The sequence below is a fragment of the Bombina bombina genome, chromosome 1 (assembly GCF_027579735.1).
Source record: "Bombina bombina isolate aBomBom1 chromosome 1, aBomBom1.pri, whole genome shotgun sequence".
Taxonomy (NCBI): Eukaryota; Metazoa; Chordata; class Amphibia; order Anura; family Bombinatoridae; genus Bombina; species Bombina bombina.
In genome coordinates, this window is record NC_069499.1 from 1,414,521,239 (window position 1) to 1,414,543,635 (window position 22,397).

The window sequence follows — 22,397 nt, forward strand, 5'->3', positions numbered from 1 at the left end:
GGATTCCTAGGATATTGTCTTTTCTACAAGAAGGTTTAGAAAAGGGGTTATCCGCTAGTTCCTTAAAGGGACAGATCTCAGCTCTGTCCATTCTGTTACACAAGCATCTGTCAGAAGTTCCAGACGTTCAGGCTTTTTGTCAGGCTTTGGCCAGGATTAAACCTGTGTTTAAAGCTGTGGCTCCACCATGGAGTTTAAACCTTGTTCTTAACGTTTTACAGGGTGTTCCGTTTGAACCCCTTCATTCCATTGATATAAAGTTGTTATCTTGGAAAGTTCTATTTTTAATGGCTATTTCCTCGGCTCGAAGAGTCTCTGAGTTATCAGCCTTACATTGTGATTCTCCTTATTTGATTTTTCACTCGGATAAGGTAGTTCTGCGTACTAAGCCTGGGTTCTTACCTAAGGTAGTCACTAACAGGAATATCAATCAGGAGATTGTTGTTCCATCCTTGTGCCCAAATCCTTCTTCGAGGAAGGAACGTCTTTTGCACAATCTGGATGTAGTTCGTGCCCTTAAATTTTATTTACAGGCAACTAAAGATTTTCGACAAACGTCTTCCCTGTTTGTCGTTTACTCTGGTCAGAGGAGAGGTCAAAAAGCTTCTGCTACCTCTCTCTCTTTTTGGCTTCGTAGCATAATTCGTTTAGCTTATGAGACTGCTGGACAGCAGCCTCCTGAAAGAATTACAGCTCATTCCACTAGAGCTGTGGCTTCCACTTGGGCCTTTAAGAATGAGGCCTCTGTTGAACAGATTTGCAAGGCTGCAACTTGGTCTTCGCTTCATACTTTTTCCAAATTTTACAAATTTGACACTTTTGCTTCCTCGGAGGCTATTTTTGGGAGAAAGGTTCTTCAGGCAGTGGTTCCTTCTGTATAAAGAGCCTGCCTATCCCTCCCGTCATCCGTGTACTTTTGCTTTGGTATTGGTATCCCACAAGTAATGATGACCCGTGGACTGATCACACTTAACAGAAGAAAACATAATTTATGCTTACCTGATAAATTCCTTTCTTCTGTAGTGTGATCAGTCCATGGCCCGCCCTGTTTTTTAAGGCAGGTAAATATTTTTTAAATTATACTCCAGTCACCACTACACCCTTGGCTTCTCCTTTCTCGTTGGTCCTTGGTCGAATGACTGGAGGTGACGTAGAGGGGAGGAGCTATATAGCAGCTCTGCTGGGTGAATCCTCTTGCACTTCCTGTAGGGGAGCAGTTAATATCCCACAAGTAATGATGACCTGTGGACTGATCACACTACAGAAGAAAGGAATTTATCAGGTAAGCATAAATTATGTTTTTACTCACCTCTCTTGCTGACTCTGGTGCATACTGTGTGATGCTGCTCATTTTCTGCACTTTCTTTTATGACTGGTTTACATCATCCGTGTGAGACAGGTTTACATCATCCGTGTGAGACAGGATGCAGTCTCAGAATTGTGATGTTATCACTTATTTTTTAAAGGGCCTCTGTTTGTGAGAGCTCCTGTGTATTACCTGGCTGTCTGACGTCCCTCATGGTTCCTGATCCCTGGCTTGTTCCTGACTCTGCTGTTCTCCTTGTTCCTGATTCCGGCTAGTCTGACTACTCGCTTTGGCTCCTGACTCGGCTTGTCTGACTATTCACTTTGGCTCCTGACTCGGCTCATCTGACTACCAGCTCTGGTTTTGATTCCTGGCTTATTTGACTTGTGGACTTTTTATTGTTTTTTGCTATTAATAAAGGTGTGATTATTTTTGCACTTCTCATCTCAGTCTGATTCCTGGCACCCTGACAGTTGGAGAGCATGGGGTCATTGTCCCTTAACCATCAACAGAACAGGAAAAGGGGTTTTATTAAAAAACTTAATTGTTTCAAAGAAGGGAGGGAACTATCAGACACATTTTGGATCTCAAGGTGCTTAACCTATCAGATGAATCCTTCAAATGGTGCATCAAGGTCAGTTCATGACTACAGTAGACCTAAGGGATGCGTATTTACATATTCCAATTAATCAGGATCACTATCAGTTTCTGTAGTTTGCCTTTCTAAACAGACATTAACAATTCATTGCACTTCCTTTTGGTCTGGCCACTGATTCCATGATTTTTACAAGGTTCTGGGAGCCCTTCTTTCCGTGGTTAGAGCACAGGAGTAACAGTAGCTCCTGGACGATATCTTGGTTAAAGCACCTTCTTTATCTTTAGCAACTTCTTACACCGAGAGGTTACTCTGGTTACTTTGCAGTCATGGTTAGGTCAACGTTGCCAAAAGCTCTCTCGTATCTCAGAAGAACGTTTGTTTTTTGGGAGTAATTATAGACTCTGTTTACATGAAACTGTTTCTAACAGATCAACGCAAGAGCAAACATCAATTGGCGTGTCGGAAACTTCAGTCAATGGTTGTTCCATCAGTGACACAGTGTATGGAGGTTGTGGTTCTTATGGTGGCAGTATCCGACACCATACCGTTTGCTTGGTTTCATTTGTGACCTCTTCAACTATGCATGCTAAGGCAGCGTAATGTGGACCACTCTGATCTGTCTCAGTTGATTCACTTAGACCCATCCACAAGACAATCTCTCTAATGGTGGATGTCTCCTGATCCAGTTTTTTGGTGCATGGGCTTCCTCCGTCCTGCGTGGGAGATAATTACAACAGACGTCAGGCTAGGGTGCTGTGTAGGATTCTGGAAGGGCTCAGGGTCTCTGGTCAACTCAGGAGGTGACTTTGCCAATCAATGTATTAGAACTCAGAGCAGTCTTCAATGCTTTACTAGAATGGCCTAAGCTTCACGTTTTTCTTTTCATCCACTTTCAATCGGACAAAATAACAACAGTAGTGTACATAAATCATTAGGGGGTCTCCTAGCAATGGGGGAAGTATCTTGCATCCTGAACTGGGCAGAGAGGAACCGGTGTTTAATCTTAACCATTCACATCCCGGGGGTGGAAAATTTGGAGGCGGATTACCTGAGCCCTCAAACAATTCACTCAGGGGAATGGTCACAGAATCAGGAGATTTTCAGTCAGTTGATAACCAGATGGGGTCTTCTGGACATTGATCTAATGGCTTCCCGTTTGAATTACAAGCTTCTGAAATACTGGTTGAGATCCAGAGATCTTCAGGCAGAGTTGATAGATGCCCTGGAGTTATCATCTAGTTGATCTGTTTCCTCCAATTGTCCTTCTGCCCAGAGTGGTAGCATGCCTCAAACAGGAAAAGGTATTGGCGAATATCATAGCTCCGGCACAGCTGGGCAGATGTCCAACATTTCTCCATGGCGACTTTCTCAAAGGCAGGACCTCCTATCTCAAGGTCTGTTCTTTTATGAAAATCTTCAATTGCTCTGTTTAACTGCTTGGAGATTGAGCGGTTGATTCTCTGTCAGAGAGGCTTTTCTGACTCTGTAATTGATACTTTGATTCAGGCTCGTAAGCCTGTTACCAGATGGATTTACACCAAGGTGTGGAAGGTTAACCTGTCTTGTTGTTCTGATCATGGTTATTCTTGGCACTCTGTGAGACTCTAAATCCCCCTGCAATGCCCAATTACAGCCTAACCAACAGCTAACCACTTTACTAAACCCCACAAAATTTCAATATCATTCTTTTAAAAATGACATAAACCCAGAACGGTCATACATTGATTGCATCTGAACAGTTTACTTTTGCACCTTCTATTCTGCATCTTCCTCCTAATAAAAACATTTAAATGGATATGAAGCCCAAAATGTTTCTTTCAGCTTTAGATAGAGCATGTGATTTTTAAACACATTTCTAATTTACTTGTATCATTTATTTTGTTCTCATTGTATCTTTTGTTGAAAAGCAGGGATATAAGCTTAGGAACCTGCCCATTTCTGGAGCACTATATGGCAGCAGCTTTGCAAGAATGTTATTTATTTGCAAGAACACTAGATGGCATCTGCAATGTAGTGCTCCAGATGCCTACCTAGGTATCTCTTCAACAAAGAATATTATGCGTACAAAGCAAATTTGTTAATAGGAGTAAATTGGAAACATTTTTAAAAGTGTTATGCTGTCTGAATCACAAAATCGTATGTTCTTCATATCCCTTTAAAAGGATAGTAAACTCATTTTTTTATTTAATGAGTCAGAGCATGCAATTTTAAGCAACTTTCTAATTTACTCCTATTATCAAATTTTCTTCGCTCTCTTGCTATCTTTATTTGAAAAGCAAGAATGTAAGCTTAGAAGCCAACCTATTTTTGGTTCAGCACCTGGGTTGTACTTGCTGATTGGTGATTAAATGTAGCCACCAACCAGCAAGCGTTATCCAGGGTGCTGAACCAAAAATGGGCCGGCTCCTTAGCTTAGATTCCTGCTTTTTCAAATAAAGATAGCAAGAGAAAGAGAATAAATTGATAATAGAAGGTAATCAGAAAGTTGCTTAAAATTGCATGCTCAATATGAATCATGAAAGAAAAAAATTGGGTTTAGTATCCCTTTAAGTAAATCCTAAATTGTTAATCTAATAGTAGTAGGAATTCTGTCTGTCAAATTTAACTACCACACTTTTCAGACTGGGTCATTACTAACCATTCATTGGATTAGCATAATAAATACATACCTAAAGGGATACTGTAGTCAGAAAACACAGAACAATATTGAAAAAAGAATGACTAAATTAGCATTTTTGCAATATATATGTATTGAAAAATCTGCCGCTAAAATTGAGAGTGAACTTGCTTGTATTGTCATTTCCTTTTATGAGCTGTATAATATTTGTTCCTTGCCCACACAGCTCAATATTTTCATACTCTCACCAGCTGTAATACTTGTTTAGAGCCACCTGCTCAGCTACAAGACAGATTATACTGCACACAGCAAAGGAAACTGTTACATTAGCAGAAATCAAGTGTAGGGATTCAAAAAAATTAAGCAAAAGCTGCCTACCTGCCCGTATAGACGTGCTCTGTAGTTGATTACATTTCCTGCACGGCCTGGTTACCTTGGAAACAAGCTAGTCTGCAGCTGAAACTTACACTGCTCCATTACAACTTGTTTAAAGCGAATGTCAAGTTTGATGAATCGGTGCACGGTTTTAAAAAATCCTATTAAAAACAGGGGCACTTTCATTCATCAAACTGTACATTTCACTCGTTTTGTTAAAATACTTATCTTTTAATCTTGAAAGCCGCTCCAGCGATCCCGCCCCCTGACGCTCGCCGCTTCATACGTCAGCAATGACGAATGCGGCATCCGGATTCGTAATTTTTGACATATTAAGAGGCTTGCGACGGACGGGGGAAGTACTAGAGTGGCTTTCAAGATTAAAAGCTAAGTGTTTTAACAGAACGAGTGAAATGTACAGTTTGATGAATGAAAGTGCCCCTGTTTTTAATAGGATTTTTAAAAACCGGGCACTGATTCATCAAACTTGACATTCACTTTAAGCTGCTTAAACTAATTTACTTAACAAACTGCCGTATTTCTGCTTATGTGAGACAGAAAACTGCTGCTTTATATGGTGCACACAATATACTGTTCACAGCCAGTGATGTATTGCAGCTTCCATTTTTGAATATGCTGACGTTTAGGAACTGGGCCAGCTGGGTAGCTACCGACGTAATAAATCAAGACATCAGCTATTCTGAATGACTGAATTCTGTTCTGATTTTCAGGGTGATACGTATTGCCAAATGTTGTTCAGTCATGAATATTGTACTGTATAACCAGCTTTATAACTTTGAGAGAACTCAAAAGGCCTAAGAAGATATGACCTTGTGATGGCCATTATATGATTAAAGTCTTTTTATATGGAACCTTGCAAAGAGACTATTGGTAGCATGTCAAGAGTTGACTGTCCAGAACCAAATTTACCACCACAACAAAAACAATTGAATGAGATATCTAAAGTTTACCCAGACATGGTAATTCCTAAATATTTCTTAACTAAACTGCATAGATGTACATAAATGATTTTTCAAGGTAATGAACTTGGATTAGCTACTGATTTGTAGCATTAAATCATTTGTGTTTTTACAGTACAGATACATTTTAGTTTATTGTATAAACAGATCTGCTCTATCAGGACATCAGTATCTGTAGCCTGTTGATGTCTCATGCCATACTTATCCTGTACCCCTTTTATTATGATTACAACAACGTTGCAACAGGCAGGCTGTGTTTCACAAGGCAAGGTGTGGTTTAATACTTTGTGTGTTGTCTAGCACAGCAACTTGTTTATTCCAATTTTTATAAGAATCTAGATCTCCATGCCAAAATATTGGGTGCATTTAGTGTCAACAAAGCACTAGATGCTTGTTTTGTATCAAAATGTCATTTCTTATTTTAGTCAAGTTGAAAGTTAAATCTGCCTAAGAAACAAAATGAACCTAAAAAATATGCTCCTTAAAGGGATACTAAACCCGGCCCATTTTTGGTTCAGCACATGGGTTTTGCTTGCTGATTGGTGGCTTAATTTACCCACCAATCAGCAAGCACTATTCAGGGTGCTGAACCAAAAATGGGCCTGCTCCTTATCTTAGATTCCGCTTTCTCAAATAAAAATAGCAAGAGAATGAAGAAAAATTGATAATAGGAGTAAATTAGAAAGTTGCTTAAAATTGCATGCTCTATCTGAATCGTTAAAGGAAAAATTGGGGTTTAGTATCCCTTTAAGACAATATAAAATACAGCCAGCTGTTAAAATAAACATGTTGTGCTTTGTAGCCTTGCACTGAAGTCAAAATAAAAATTACTCTTTTGATTGGCATCCTTAGAAGAATCGAAAGTTTAAAGGGATATTAAACCCATTTTTTTTTCATGATTTAGCCCGAGCATGCAATTTTAAGCAGCTTTCTCATTTACTCCCATTATTAATTTTGCTTTGTTCCCTTGGTATCTTTATTTGAAAAAACAGAAGCTTAGGAGCAAGCCCTTTTTTTGTTCAGAACCCTGGGTAGCGCTTGCTGATTGGTGGCTGCATTTAGCAAGCGCTACCCAGCTGCTGAACTAAAATTGTGCCGACTCTCAAGCTTACATCCCTGGTTTTTCAAGTACCAAGAGAACAAAGAAAATTTGATAATAAGAGTAAAATAGAAAGTTTCTTAAAATGACATGCTCTATCTGAATCATGAAAGAAAAAAATGTGGGTTTCATATCCATTTAAGATACAATAGAAAGAGATACAAGTAATCTTAATAACAAATGTAAATTTGATTTTTTTAAAAAAATATTGTTATGCTCTATCTATATAATTTGTCTAACTGATTTTTTTATTTTTCTTAGTTTGCGGCAGCATGGATATCCGTAATGATATATCCCAGTTTCACAAGCTGGAAAACTGCACTATCATCCAAGGAAACTTGCAGATTCTGCTTATGTTCAGCACCAAAGCAGAGGACTTCAGAGGACTCAGCTTCCCCCGCTTGACCATGATCACTGAATACCTACTTCTCTTCCGTGTTTATGGCTTAGAAAGTCTCCGGGTCCTCTTTCCAAATCTTTCTGTTATCAGAGGCACTGATCTCTTCTTCCATTACTCACTGGTGATTTTTGAAATGCCTCACTTGAGAGACATTGGTCTCCACAGTCTCACCAACATCCTACGAGGGGCAGCTCGTATTGAACGCAACCAGGAACTTTGTCATATTAATACAATAGACTGGGCTCTGCTCTCCGACTCTGCTGAAAACAATCATATAGTGGGGAACAAACCAGCAGAGGAATGTGCTGATGTTTGTCCTGGTATACTTGATACAGAGGAGACATGTGTGCAGACGTCCATAAATGGAGTGTTGGAAGCTCGCTGCTGGACATCCAATTACTGTCAGAAAGGTAAGAGCCCATTTATAATGCTCACTGATAGTCGTCTATAAGAGTCATTTAGGTGGTGGGGGAATGATAATGTATTACATCATAGAAGTAAATTAGCTACAGTAGTAGAGACAAACTTTGCTAGAAAAGACATTTAGCTTTAAAGCTAAATATTACATGAAATAGCAGATCTTCAGTTTTGGGTAGTACATAAATCCTGCGACATTGGAAAATAGGTAAAAGCCAACCTTTGTCAGAGGATACTGTAATGCTTTATGACATTGTAGTGAGTAGGTCGCAACTATATTGTCAAAAATCTTGATTAATTGTTTAAAAATGCTCCCATCTATAAAGATGAGATTTTGCTATTGTTCATTGATTGCATTAAAGCTATTAGCATCAGTGGATACTAACAAAATCCTGTTGTTCTACAGTGTGGTTAAATGTTAATAATTTTACTGAAGAATAATAATAGCTGTGGTCCATACAATCAGTTAATTTCTGGTTGTCTTACATTACTTAGTATGTTTTTAATGGTAGCAGCGCCGCTGGAAACGGAGGCTTAAATATGTATTTGATATTATTTTTTAGAGTTAAGCATAGACTAGAAAAAACAAACAGCATTGCTACTAATGAAAATCTAGATTTAGCCGGAATGATTATAGAAAAAGATAAGCTCGGGGCAAGTGGTGTAGGTTCTGATGCTGGCACATTTTTGTATATTTCCACTAATTGTCAGTTAAAGAAACTTGACAGAAAAGGTGATACTATATAAGCACTCAAATAAGACCCTAGAATTAAATTGAGACTGGAATGATTAACGTCATAAAAAATTAAAACATAAAACTTTATTAGAACATTATTAAAACAATGGGTAAAGTAAAACTAAAATGCTAGTAGTAATAAATTCTGGTTACGTATACCGGTTATATTTGGGAAGTCGCAGAGTGACTAATAACGTCAGCTAGTAAGTATGGAGAGCTGGGCTTACATATGTGAACAGAACCTCAATACTGAGTGGTTAACTGTCAAATATATAAAAATTGTTAGGATTCATATCCACTAATGTAGTGATAAATCCAAAGGAATAGCTAAATTGTAATGCCTCACAAATTAATTACTAAATAAGGCTACCAGCACTTATTCTCAGTAGTGTAACTGAATGGTAAAGAAGCTGGTGTATATTAATGTGAATTGCACAAATGTCAACAGTTTAATACATATTGCATAATCACTATATAGTTAGCCGGTCTAGAATTAAAACTTAATAAGTTGTTGTGAGGTTTCTATGGGAATGAATCCAGATAAACAAAAGCAATATGAGGGAAAAATATATATATGGTGTGACTACTGGTGTAATGAGTGAATATACACTACACAGCGGTGTATAAGGAGTCACTGCTGAACGCCACAGAACCAAACCGATGTGGGAAACTAGATATATCGTGAAGTACAGTTCAAGCACTGGGGAGATATTCCTCTCTCCTCTCCTAGTGCGATATAATGGAGGAATTAGACCACTGGTAAGTTGTACATGGTTAACTTTCAAAAACTAGCACAGGCACAGTTACCAATATAAGTCCTTGCACATACCTCTGATCCTCCGTTAACACTATTGTACCTTCTGGAGCGGCATCATATTGGCTCAATTCTCCGTAAGAATGTCGACTTCCTGGAACAGCTTCGGTATGTGCTTCTGTGTGTCTCCGGTCCTCCAAGTACTTCCGGTATAATGTACTAACCTCTGCAGCCTAGCTTGTAACGCTCCGTGCTCACTCCGGCCATGGAAAATACTTGAGGCTTGAAAGGAATACGAGGAGCACGGAATCAAATGAAAGCAAGTGAATTTATTGGAAAACACAATTTACAGGTGAGCGTGTAGGGGACACATGCCCCTGGGTAAATACAGGTAAAGAAAATAGTGAGGCTGTCAAACACTTAGGCTGACGCGTTTCGGCTTTCGCCTTACTCTTAGCCAAGCTAAAAATGGTTTACTATAATCAAGCTTAAAAACCTCAGCCTCCCCACCGATTGGGCACCGGGTGTTCACTCCCTCATACTAAGTGTCCAATTAGGTGTTACAAACGTACACACACCCACTCCCTTAAGTAGCTACCAAAGTGCTGTCATCAATATACACTAATAAGCACACCAAAGACTTGTAGCTTTATAAAAGAGATGCAGATAGGACTGTCAAATATTCTATAGCTAATACAAGTGTGATAGAAAGTGCGGAAATAGAATTTATGTCAGATATGCTAAGGCTGCATAGAGAGGATATATACAAGGGCTGCAATCTAACGAAGGAAGATTAATGTTGTTGTTGTATTAATGTGTATTATATCTATAAAATGGAATAGAATGTATATAATATAATAAATTGAATACATAAATGTAAAGAGTTGACTAAATTGCTAACAATATCAAGGTAAATATACTATTGCCTGGAGATTATTATCTGACAGCTTCTATGGTTTCAAAGTCGGCAGGTTTCAAAACTGGCTTTTACTTTCTCCACAGAGGAGTCACAGACCAACATAATTGACAAGTGAAAAGTTGAGCAGTGCCAAATTTACTAACAAGTGTCATTATTACTCCTCAATGGTGGATTGTTACCATGAATAGATATAGTAAGCCTACACCTAAGATAAGGAATTTGGGACCCAGGGATGGGGAATTACCAAAAATGTATCAGATCAAATTCAGAGTTGAGACCTTCTGGAATTCTCGTCCTCAACTTGAAAATCCAGAAGGCCTCCCTCTCCCCTAATTTGCATACCCTATCCTTTCCTCCTTTCTGGGGAGGTACTGTTTCAATGATGGTCCAGGAGAAAAACCTCATATCCTTTTGATGTATAACTGAAAAGTGATTAATTAAAGGTGTGGTCAGTGTGCCTGCTCTGATGTCAGATAAGTGTTCTTTGATGCGAGTCCTTGCCTCTCTGGTGGTTAAACCCATGTACTGTTGCTGTTGAGCTAAATGTGTCCCCTGTGTTCAATCTCTCACAGGCAACACATGTGTGGTGATGACAACGGAACATACCCTTGCATCTCAGCCATGAAGAACCAGTAGACGGTAAATTTCTCAATCTGGTTGGGGCCACTATGTTTCCTATTGTCCTGTTTCTTCTATATGAGAACCTTATCCCTTTCTCCACTGTATCAATTAAACTGTCGTCTGCCAACAGAAATTTAAAGTGTTTGTCCCGCTATTTTACAAATCTCACTGTACTGTTTAGAGTATTCAGTGATGAATGTAACCTTATCAAGATCTTTATTTAGCTGAGTCTTTTTGTTGACTCTTTTGGGGGTGTATTTATCCTGCCTGAGTAAGCTTTCCCTTGTAATCCTTTCAACAGATCTTCTAGCCTCTGTGATAGTCGAAGTGGACAGGTCATCCAGAGACTTGACTTTAAAAAAGTTCTTTCTCTTGTAAGGTGTATCCAGTCCACGGGTTCATCCATTACTTGTGGGATATTCTCCTTCCCAACAGGAAGCTGCAAGAGGACACCCACAGCAGAGCTGTCTATATAGCTCCTCCCCTAACTGCCACCCCCAGTCATTCTCTTGCAGCTCTCGACCATATAGGAAGTATCAAGAGATATGTGATGACTTAGTGTAGTTTTACCTTCAATCAAAAGTTTGTTATTTTTAAACGGTACCAGCGTTGTACTGTTTTACTCTCAGGCAGAAATTAGAAGACTGTTGCTCTGCCATGGAGTTTAAATTTAGTTCTTAAAGTTCTTCAAGGGGTTCCGTTTGAACCCTTGCATTCCATAGATATCAAGCTTTTCTGTTTTTAGTAGCTATCTCTTCGGCTCGAAGAGTTTCAGAGTTATCTGCCTTGCAGTGTGATTCCCCTTATCTGATCTTCCATGCAGATAAGGTAGTTTTGCGTACCAAATCTGGGTTTCTTCCTAAGGTAGTATCTAATAGGAATATCAATCAGGAAATTGTTGTTCCGTCACTGTGTCCTAATCCTTCTTCAAAGAAGGAACGTCTGTTACACAATGTTGACGTGGTTCGTGCTTTAAAGTTTTATTTACAAGCTACTAAGGATTTTCGTCAAACATCTGCATTGTTTGTTGTCTACTCTGGAAAGAGGAGAGGCCTAAAGGCTTCGGCAACTTCTTTCTTTTTGACTGAGAAGCATAATCCGTTTAGCTTATGAGACTGCTGGCCAGCAGCCTCCTCAAAGAATTACAGCTCATTCTACTAGAGCGGTAGCTTCCACATGGGCTTTTAAACATGAGGCCTCTGTTGAACAGATTTGTAAGGCGGCGACTTGGTCTTCACTTCATACTTTTTCTAAATTCTACAAATTTGATACTTTTGCTTCCTCGGAGGCTATTTTTGGGAGAAAGGTCTTGCAGGCAGTGGTGCCTTCTGTTTAAGTGCCTGCCTTGTCCCTCCCTTCATCCGTGTCCTAAAACTTTGGTATTGGTATCCCACAAGTAATGGATGAACCCGTGGACTGGATACACCTTACAAGAGAAAACAAAATTTATGCTTACCTGATAAATTTCTTTCTCTTGTGGTGTATCCAGTCCACGGCCCGCCCTGTCACTTTAAGGCAGGTGTTTTTTATTTTTAAACTACAGTCACCACTGCACCCTATAGTTTCTCCTTTTTCTTGCTTGTCTTCGGTCGAATGACTGGGGGTGGCAGTTAGGGGAGGAGCTATATAGACAGCCCTGCTGTGGGTGTCCTCTTGCAGCTTCCTGTTGGGAAGGAGAATATCCCACAAGTAATGGATGAACTTGTGGACTGGATACACCACAAGCGAGAAATTTATCAGGTAAGCATAAATTTTGTTTTTCAATGCACCCCTACAGAGGAAAATGAGAGCTACAATTTCATTCATGCCACAGCCAGCAATAGGGAGGGGGTCCTTGTGGAAACCACGTTAGATTTCCAGGAGGTATGTGATCTCAGGGCTTTGGAATCTCTCGAGGAAAATGGTGAAAGGGGAAGACAAGAAGTTGTCAGAACCTCTATATTCAAGGGGAAATCTAATTTTTACCCCATCCAGAATAGAGGCTATATCCTCGAGAAATTCCATAAAAGAATTGAAGAAGATTTATCATGTTTGTATTACAGAACGGACAGAGGTAAGGATAGAAATATTACCTGAAAACAGAAAAGGGCCCTAGAGAGTCTCAGTAAAAATGAAGACATTACAATCAGGGCTGCAGACAAGGGGGGGGGGCGATAGTCATAATGGATAAAAGTGATTTTATAGCAGAAGCCAATAGACAATTATGCAACACAGATGACTATATGAGTCTACACAGTGATCCCACCCATGTCTATCAACGTCAATTGACCTCCCTTGTAGATGACGGAGTTGAACTAGGTTTTATTGACCTGGATACCAAAAAATATTTGTTGGTATCTAATCCAGCCATCCCCACATTTAATCATCTACCAAAAGTTCATAAATCGGTAGCAAACGTGCAAGGATTGCCAATAGTCAATGGCATAGGCTCCTTATTGGAGCATTTGTCTGAGTGGCTGGACACCATATTACAACCTCTAGTGAGTTCCCTGTGGAGCCACCTTTCTGACACTAAGCATGTTTTAAATTTACTTTCCAGTATCACCTGGCAAACCAACTTCAAATGGCTCACGGTAGACGTGAAGTCACTATATACCTCCATACCTCACGACAAAGGTCTCCAGGCCATACGTTACTTTATGGAGGTTTACTATGAAGTGGGTTCAGATTTCGTAGAGTATGTAGTAAAGGTGACCAAATTCCTCCTCACCCATAACTATTTTGAGTTTGGGGGGGAATTCTTTCTCCAGAGACGTGGGACAGCGATGGGGGCGAAGTTTGCCACCTCCTATGCTGTCCCATGTCTATGGAGAGAGGAACCCCCACAGGCAAGAAATAGTATGGTATGGATGATATATAGATGACCTCCTCTGTATCTGTTGAGGTCAGGACTTGACCTTGACCAGTTTCACTGAGAACCTGGATAGGAACACCGTAGGCATTTGCTTTACCTCAGAGGTACAAATATCTAGGATTAATTTCCTAGATATTACTTTGGAAGGGGTTCCTGATCATAAGATCAAATGAGAAATTTATCGCAAACCCATTTCAGGAAACTCACTTCTCCATGCCTCTAGTTGCCATCCACAGAGGGTCTTCAAAGGTGTAGCTAAGGGACAATTCATCCACTTAAATAGAAACTGTACTGATACAGAGGTATTTCAAAGACAAGCGGATGACCTGTCCACTAGACTACTGGAAAGAGGGTATAGCTCTTTGACTATCACAGAGGCTAGAAGATCTGTTGAAAGGATCACAAGGGAAAGCTTACTCAGGCAGGATAAATACACCCCCAAAAGAGTCAACAAAAAGACTCAGCTAAATAAAGATCTTGATAAGGTTACGTTCATCACTGAATACTCTAAACAGTACAGTGAGATTTGTAAAATAGTGGACAAACGCTATAAATTTCTGTCAGCAGACGACAGTTTAATTGATACAGTGGAGACAGGGATAATGTTCTCATATAGAAGAAACAGGGCAATAGGAAACATAGTGGCCCCAACCAGATTGAGAAATTTACCGTCCACTGGTTCTTCATGGCTGAGATGCAATGGTATGTTCCGTTGTCATCACCACACATGTGTTGTCTGTGAGAGATTGAACACGGGGGACACATTTAGCTCAACAGCAACGGGTGAGGATTTTCAGATAAGGTCCTGTCTAAATTGCAGACAAACACATGGGCCTCTAGTTATCAACGTGTCTACTTTACCTGCCTTCGCCGGCCCAATACGCCCGCCTAAGCTCGCCTACCATCGCCACCGCGGACCTGAAAAATCTCGCCAAAGTTATCAATAAATCTGTCAAAAAGCCGCACACCAATCAGCCAATCAGATTGAGCTCGCATTCTATTGGCTGTTCAATCAGCCAATCAGATTTTTCCTACCTTAATTCCGATTGGCTGATAGAATCCTATCAGCCAATCGGAATTTGAGGGATGCCATCTTGGATGACGTCACTTAAAGGAACCGTCATTTGTCGTTAGTCCGTCGGTAGAAGAGGATGGCTCCGCGTCGGCTCGTCTGAAGATGGCTCCGCTCCGGATGGATGAAGATTGAAGACGCCGCCTGGATGATGACTTCAATCGGATGGAAGACTTCTTCAGCACCCCTTGGATAATGACTTCAGTCGGATGGAAGACTTCTTCAGCGCCCCTTGGATGATGACTTCAGTCGGATGGAAGACTTCTTCAGCGCCCCTTGGATGAAGACTTCGGCCGCTGCGGATCTCCTCTTCTGTTCCATTGGTGGTCGGCTGGCTCAAGACGGCTAAAGGTAGGATGATCTTCAGGGGGGTAGTGTTAGGTTTATTTAAGGGGGGTTTGGGTTAGATTAGGGGTATGTGGGTGGTGGGTTTTAATGTTGGGGGGGTTGTATTTTTTTTTTTACAGGCAAAAGAGCTGTTTTCTTTGGGGCATGCCCCGCAAAAGGCCCTTTTAAGGGCTGGTAAGGTAATAGAGCTGGTAACTTTTTAATGTAGAATAGGGTAAGGCATTTTTTTATTTTGGGGGGCTTTGTTATTTTATTAGGGGGCTTAGATTAGATGTAAGTAGCTTAAAATTGTTGTAATATTTTTGAAATGTTTGTAACTTATTTTTTTTATTTTTTGTAACTTAGTTTTTTTCATTTTTTGTACTTTAGTTAGTTTATTTAATTGTAGTTATTTGTAGGTAATTTATTTAATTAATTTAATGATAGTGTAGTGTTAGGTTTAATTGTAACTTAGGTTAGGATTTATTTTACAGGTAATTTTGTATTTCTTTTAGCTAGGTAGTTATTAAATAGTTAATAACTATTTAATAACTATTCTAACTAGCTAAAATAAATACAAAGTTACCTGTAAAATAAATATAAATCCTAAGATAGCTATAATGTAATTATTAATTACATTGTAGCTTTCTTAGGGTTTATTTTACAGGTAAGTATTTAGTTTTAAATAGGAATAATTTATTTAATGATAGTGTAGTGTTAGGTGTAATTGTAACTTAGGTTAGTTTTTATTTTACAGGTAAATTTTTCTTTAACTAGGTAGCTATTAAATAGTTAATAACTATTTAATAGCTATTGTACCTAGTTAAAATAAATTGAAATTTGCCTGTAAAATAAAAATAAATCCTAAAATATCTGCAATATAATTATTATTTATATTGTAGCTATATTAGGGTTTATTTTAAAGGTAAGTATTTAGTTTTAAATAGGATTAATTTTGTTAATAAGAGTTATAATATTTAGATGTATTTAATATTTAAGTTAGGTGGGTGTTAGGGTTAGGGTTAGACTTAGGTTTAGGGGTTAATAATTTTATTATAGTGGCGGCGGTGTAGGGGGGCAGGATAGGGGTTAATAAATGTATTATAGGTGGCGGCAGTGTAGGGGGGGGCAGGATAGGGGTTAATACATTTATTATAGTGGCGGCAGGGTCCGGGAGCGGCGGTTTAGGGGTTAACATATTTATTATAGTGGCGGCGGGGTTCGGGAGCGGCGGTTTAGGGGTTAATCAGTTTATTAGAGTGGCGGTGGGGTCCGGGAGCGGCGGTTTAGGGGTTACAGTTTTTTATAGTGGCGGTGGGCTCCGGGAGCGGCGGTTTAGGGGGTAATAACTTTATTTAGTTGCGGCGGTGTAGGGGGGGACAGATTAGGGGTGTTTAGACTCGGGGTACATGTGAGGGTGTTATGTGCAGACAATTCCCATAGGAATCAATGGGATGTCGGGCAGCAGCGAACATGAACTTTCGCCATGGTCAGACTCCCATTGATTCCTATGGGATCCGCCACCACCAGGGCGGCTGATTGAAAACCAGGTACGCTGGGCCGGAAAAGTGCCGAGCGTACCTGCTTATTTTTTGATAACTAGCAAAAGTAGTCAGATTGTGCCGAACTTGTGTGCGGAACATCTGGAGTGACGTAAGAATCGATCTGTGTCGGACTGAGTCCGGCGGATCGAAGCTTACGTCACAAAATTCTACTTTTGCCGGTGTAAAGGGCTTGATAACTAAGGCGAATCAGCCTCGCCACAAATAGGCTGTGGAATTCCAGCGTATTTGAGGTTGATGACTTGATAACTAGAGGCCATGTGGTGTACTTGATCACATGTAGGGAGTGTGCTGTACAGTACGTAGGGTTAACCACCAGAGAGACGAGGACTCGCATCAAAGAACACTTATCTGACATCAGAGCAGTCACACTGACCACACCTTTTAATTAATCACTTTTCAGTTATACATCAAAAGGATATGAGGTTTTTCTCCTGGACCGTCATTGAAAAAGTATCTCCCCAGAAAGGAGAAAAGGATAGGGTACGTAAATTAGGGGAGAGGCAGGCCTTCTGGATTTTCAAGTTGAGGACAAAATTCCAGAAGGTCTCAACTCTGAATTTGATCTGATACATTTTTGGTAATTCCCCATCCCTGGGCCCCCAATTCCTTATCTTAGGTGTAGGCTTACTATATCTATTCATGGTAACAATCCACAATTGAGGAGTAATAATGACACTTGTTAGTAAATTTGGCACTGCTCAACCTTTCACTTGTCAATTATGTTGGTCTGTGACTCCTCTGTGGAGAAAGTAAAAGCCAGTTTTGAAACCTGCCGACTTTGAAACCATAGAAGCTGTCAGATAATAATCTCCAGGCAATAGTATATTTACCATGATATTGTTAGCAATTTAGTGAACTCTTTACATTTATGTATTCAATTTATTATATTATATAAATTCTATTCCATTTTATAGATATAGATATAATGCACATTAATATAACAACAACATTAATCTTCCTTCGTTAGATTGCAGCCCTTGTATATATCCTCTCTATGCAGCCTTAGCATATCTGACGTAAATTCTATGTCTGCACTTTCTATCACACTTGTATTAGCTATAGAGTATTTGACAGTCCTATCAGCATCTCTTTTGTAAAGCTACAAGGCTTATTAGTGTACATTGATGACAGCACGTTGGTAGCTACTTAATGGAGTGGGTGTGTGTACGTTTGTAACACCTGATTGGCACTTAGTATGAGGGAGTGAACACCCAGTTCCCAATCAGTGGGGAGGATGAGGTTTTTAAGCTTGAACATAGCAAACCATTTTTAGCTTGGCTAAGAGTAAGGCGAAAAGCCAAAACGCTTCAGCCTAAGTGTTTGACAGCCTCACTATTTTCTTTACCTGTATTTACCCAGGGGCATGTAAATGCCCCTGGGTAAATTGTGTTTTCCAATAAATTCACTTGCTTGCATTTGACTCCGTGCTCCTCGTATTCCTTTCAAGCTTCAATGAATCCAAATAGTCTTACTGGTAGATTAAGCGATACAAAAGTACTATAAACTTTCCTTAGGTAATTTATATTAAATTCCACATAGATATAAGTTAGATTGTCCCACCATACATCAACCTAATGTAGAAAGGTATTATAGTATTCGTCCATATAATACTTATTGTTACCACTGAATTCAAATCAATACTAATGAGATCAAAAAAGTCACTAGTGCCAGCTTGCCCTATCAGTATAACGTTAATAAATAAATCCTCTTGGTATATATCGAACAAGTTACTGATAAGCAGGCTGTAAATAATGGATATTATTCATTGTTCATCCTCATAGAGCAATTGTATACTTGTGCTAATATTGGTTAATACCGGTTTATAAATAGGCATTAAAGGGACAGTCAACACCCGACACAACAGGATTTCATATGTTTGTAACACAAACGAAGATCCGCCTGCACTGCCTCCCTTCTCTATCCTTGTCCTAGTAATTCTTCCAAATATATCTGTTAATCTGCTCGAAATATGGCCTCCAAACTCCCCCCACTGTTATATATTAACCATCTCTTTCAAGCCATCCTCCAATCAGAATGGAATCCTCGGTCAGAATCTTCAAACTCGTTCACATCCTTAATTGCATGCTGCTGTTAAGCGCATGTTGCGACAAGTCTGATTGCTGTTTCCGATCTGACTGAATTGCAAATGCGCATGCGCAATGATATATATATAACGCGTCATCAATCCCTACATGAACGAGCCTGAATTGGAATAGAGATGGGGAAGAAGGAGGAGGGGGAGGAGTTTGGCGGCCATATTTTGAGTCGATTAATGGATGTATTTGTAAGGATTACTAGGACAAGGATAGAGGTGATAGAGAAGGGAGGTGGTGCAGGCGGATCTTCGTTTGCGTTCCAAACATATGAAATCCTGTTGTGTCGGGTGTTGACTGTCCCTTTAAATAATAGAAGTATTTGCTCACTGTTGAGAAACACTGTTGCCAACAATTGCCATATTTAAAGGGACACTGAACCCAAATTTTTTCATTTGTAATTCAGAAAGAGCATGCAATTTTAAGCAACTTTCTAATTTACTCCTATTAACAATTTTTCTTCGTTCTCTTGCTATCATTATTTGAAAAAGAAGGCATCTAAGTTTTATTTTGGTTTCAGTACTCTGGACAGCACTTTTTTATTGGTGGATGAATTTATCCACCAATCAGCAAGGACAACCCAGGTTGTTCACCAAAAATGGGCCGGCATCTAAACTTAAATTCTTGCATTTCAAATAAAGATACCAAGAGAATGAAGAAAATTTGATAATAGGAGTAAATTCGAAATTTGCTTAAAATTTCATGCTCAATCTGAATCAAGAAATTAAATTTTTCGGTACAGTGTCCCTTTAATTACAACTAAATAGTCAGCACGTTTATTAAAGTTCTAAGCGAATTACTCTAAGATTATTGAAGCTGTGAGTATAAGTGATCAACAGTAGTCTAAATAAAAAGGTTCTGTATATCACCCTGCTTGTAACTGCTAGTAACACTTGCCCCGTATCTTTATCAGTATCTATGCAGCTATACGCCACCTAGTAGCAATGTCTGAAGCGGTAAGTATTAGAAGCTAAGTGCAGGGTTTGATGCCAAGCTGCTTGCTTTCTATGCTGTATGACCGTTAAACTGCGGTTCAATTAGTACCCATAAATTGCTGCTGCAAGTATTAAAATAACAAACTAGAGAGCTCCCATCAGCTCACTCCCCTCCCTTAAATTTTTGTACATTTTTGTATATTTCAGGTGTAATTGTGAATGCAACTTCAAGTAAACTTATTACTTAAAGGGGCATTAAGCACTAAATACATTTTATAAGCATTATATTAAGGTTATTCTCTGCCTCCTGATAGTCATGGGTGCCATCATTTTGAAATGTACTTTTTTATTGCATTCTAATGCTAATGTGATTGCTTATGTGTATTAACTCTTCTTTGGATACCTGCAGTGCAACCTAAGTTCCAACATGGTGGCATCCATAATTAGAGGGAGGTGCATGAAATCAATTTGGTGTTTAATGTCCTTGTAAGGTATTATAGTATAATAGGAATGGAAACATGCACCAACACACATGGGTTAATCAACTAAGGAAGTATTTCACGTTGTTTAAATAAAATATGACGTATACAACAGGTTATACAAATTGGAGGAATATAACAAGCTATAGATATGGGCAATATTCAACAACAGGTCCATTTAAGGCTTATCTACAAGTATAAAGTTAGAATTCGAAGAAGTTACATCAAGGGAAAATAGCTATTATCACACAATTCTGCCCTAGCCAAAACAAATATTAAATAGCTAAAAGTTATGCTATGCATTATGAATCCACAAGCAAAACTGTGAGTATAATTATCAAAAATATAGTTGGTTGTAGTTGAGCCATGATACACAGACGCATGGACCTAAAATATTTAGCTTGTGGCTTTGAATTGAGTTTATTCACGTGTATGCCTGAGAAAGGTCTTGTGTGTTCTGCAGAAGTGGCTGTAGTGATGGGCACAGTTTGGATGTAGATTGAGAATGCATTAACATGTCATCCCAAATGTAAATACTCTCTGATATTGTAAAGTAAACAGACATATATGAAGATCTATAGACTTTTAATAACCACATTGCTTTGAAGGAACACTGAGAATTATCCCCCCCCCCCCCAGTATATTGTACTTAAGTGTAAGTACAGCCAGAAGCTTAGGTAAACTGGTACCCACTGCGGTGCATTACGATATATTTTTCAGGATGCAGTCCTGTTATAATATTTTATTTACTGAAATGTTAGCAATATGTTGCAGAAAATTATTGTTTAGTTTTTTTTTAATGTTGAGAGAATGTGACTGTAGCATTCCACTCTATGGCCGTATTTAAGAAAGGTCTTGCAAGACCTCGCTGAATAGGGAGAGCAATACGCTCTCTGTATTCAGCATTGCACCAGCAGCTCACAAGAGCTGCTGGTGCAACGCCGCCCCCTGCAGACTCGCGGCCAATCGTCCGCCTGCAGGGGGGTGTCAATCAACCCGATCATACTCGATCGGGTTAATTTCTGGCGATTTCTGTCTGCCTGCTCAGAGCAGACGGACAGGGTTTCTTTCATGTAATTAGCAAGAGTCCATGAGCTAGTGACGTATGGGATATACATTCCTACCAGGAGGGGCAAAGTTTCCCAAACCTTAAAATGCCTATAAATACACCCCTCACCACACCCACAATTCAGTTTTACAAACTTTGCCTCCGATGGAGGTGGTGAAGTAAGTTTGTGCTAGATTCTACGTTGATATGCGCTCCGCAGCAAGTTGGAGCCCGGTTTTCCTCTCAGCGTGCAGTGAATGTCAGAGGGATGTGAGGAGAGTATTGCCTATTTGAATGCAGTGATCTCCTTCTACGGGGTCTATTTCATAGGTTCTCTGTTATCGGTCGTAGAGATTCATCTCTTACCTCCCTTTTCAGATCGACGATATACTCTTATATATATACCATTACCTCTGCTGATTCTCGTTTCAGTACTGGTTTGGCTTTCTACAAACATGTAGATGAGTGTCCTGGGGTAAGTAAATCTTATTTTCTGTGACACTCTAAGCTATGGTTGGGCACTTTGTTTATAAAGTTCTAAATATATGTATTCAAACATTTATTTGCCTTGACTCAGAATGTTCAACTTTCCTTATTTTTCAGACAGTCAGTTTCATATTTGGGATAATGCATTTGAATTAATCATTTTTTCTTACCTTCAAAAATTTGACTCTTTTTTCCCTGTGGGCTGTTAGGCTCGCGGGGGCTGAAAATGCTTCATTTTATTGCGTCATTCTTGGCGCTGACTTTTTTGGCGCAAAAATTCTTTTCCGTTTCCGGCGTCATACGTGTCGCCGGAAGTTGCGTCATTTTTTGACGTTATTTTGCGCCAAAAATGTCGGCGTTCCGGATGTGGCGTCATTTTTGGCGCCAAAAGCATTTAGGCACCAAATAATGTGGGCGTCTTATTTGGCGCTAAAAAAATAAGGGCGTCGCTTTTGTCTCCACATTATTTAAGTCTTATTTTTTCATTGCTTCTGGTTGCTAGAAGCTTGTTCTTTGGCATTTTTTCCCATTCCTGAAACTGTCATTTAAGGAATTTGATCAATTTTGCTTTATATGTTGTTTTTTTCTCTTACATATTGCAAGATGTCTCACGTTGCATCTGAGTCAGAAGATACTACAGGAAAATCGCTGTCTAGTGCTGGAGCTACCAAGCTAAGTGTATCTGCTATAATTTTTGGTGTCTGTTTCTCCAGCTG

The 22,397-nt window shown here is 39.4% G+C and overlaps 1 protein-coding gene across 1 annotated transcript in view; it reads left to right on the top strand.

The window, feature by feature from the left end:
• Positions 1-22,397, top strand: part of INSRR (insulin receptor related receptor) — a 365,100-nt gene that overhangs the window by 40,956 nt on the left and 301,747 nt on the right. Inside the window, exon 2 of the mRNA XM_053705334.1 lies at positions 7,237-7,785. Within this exon, the coding sequence (XP_053561309.1) occupies positions 7,237-7,785 (549 nt within the window). The remainder of the gene's footprint in view (positions 1-7,236; positions 7,786-22,397) is intronic.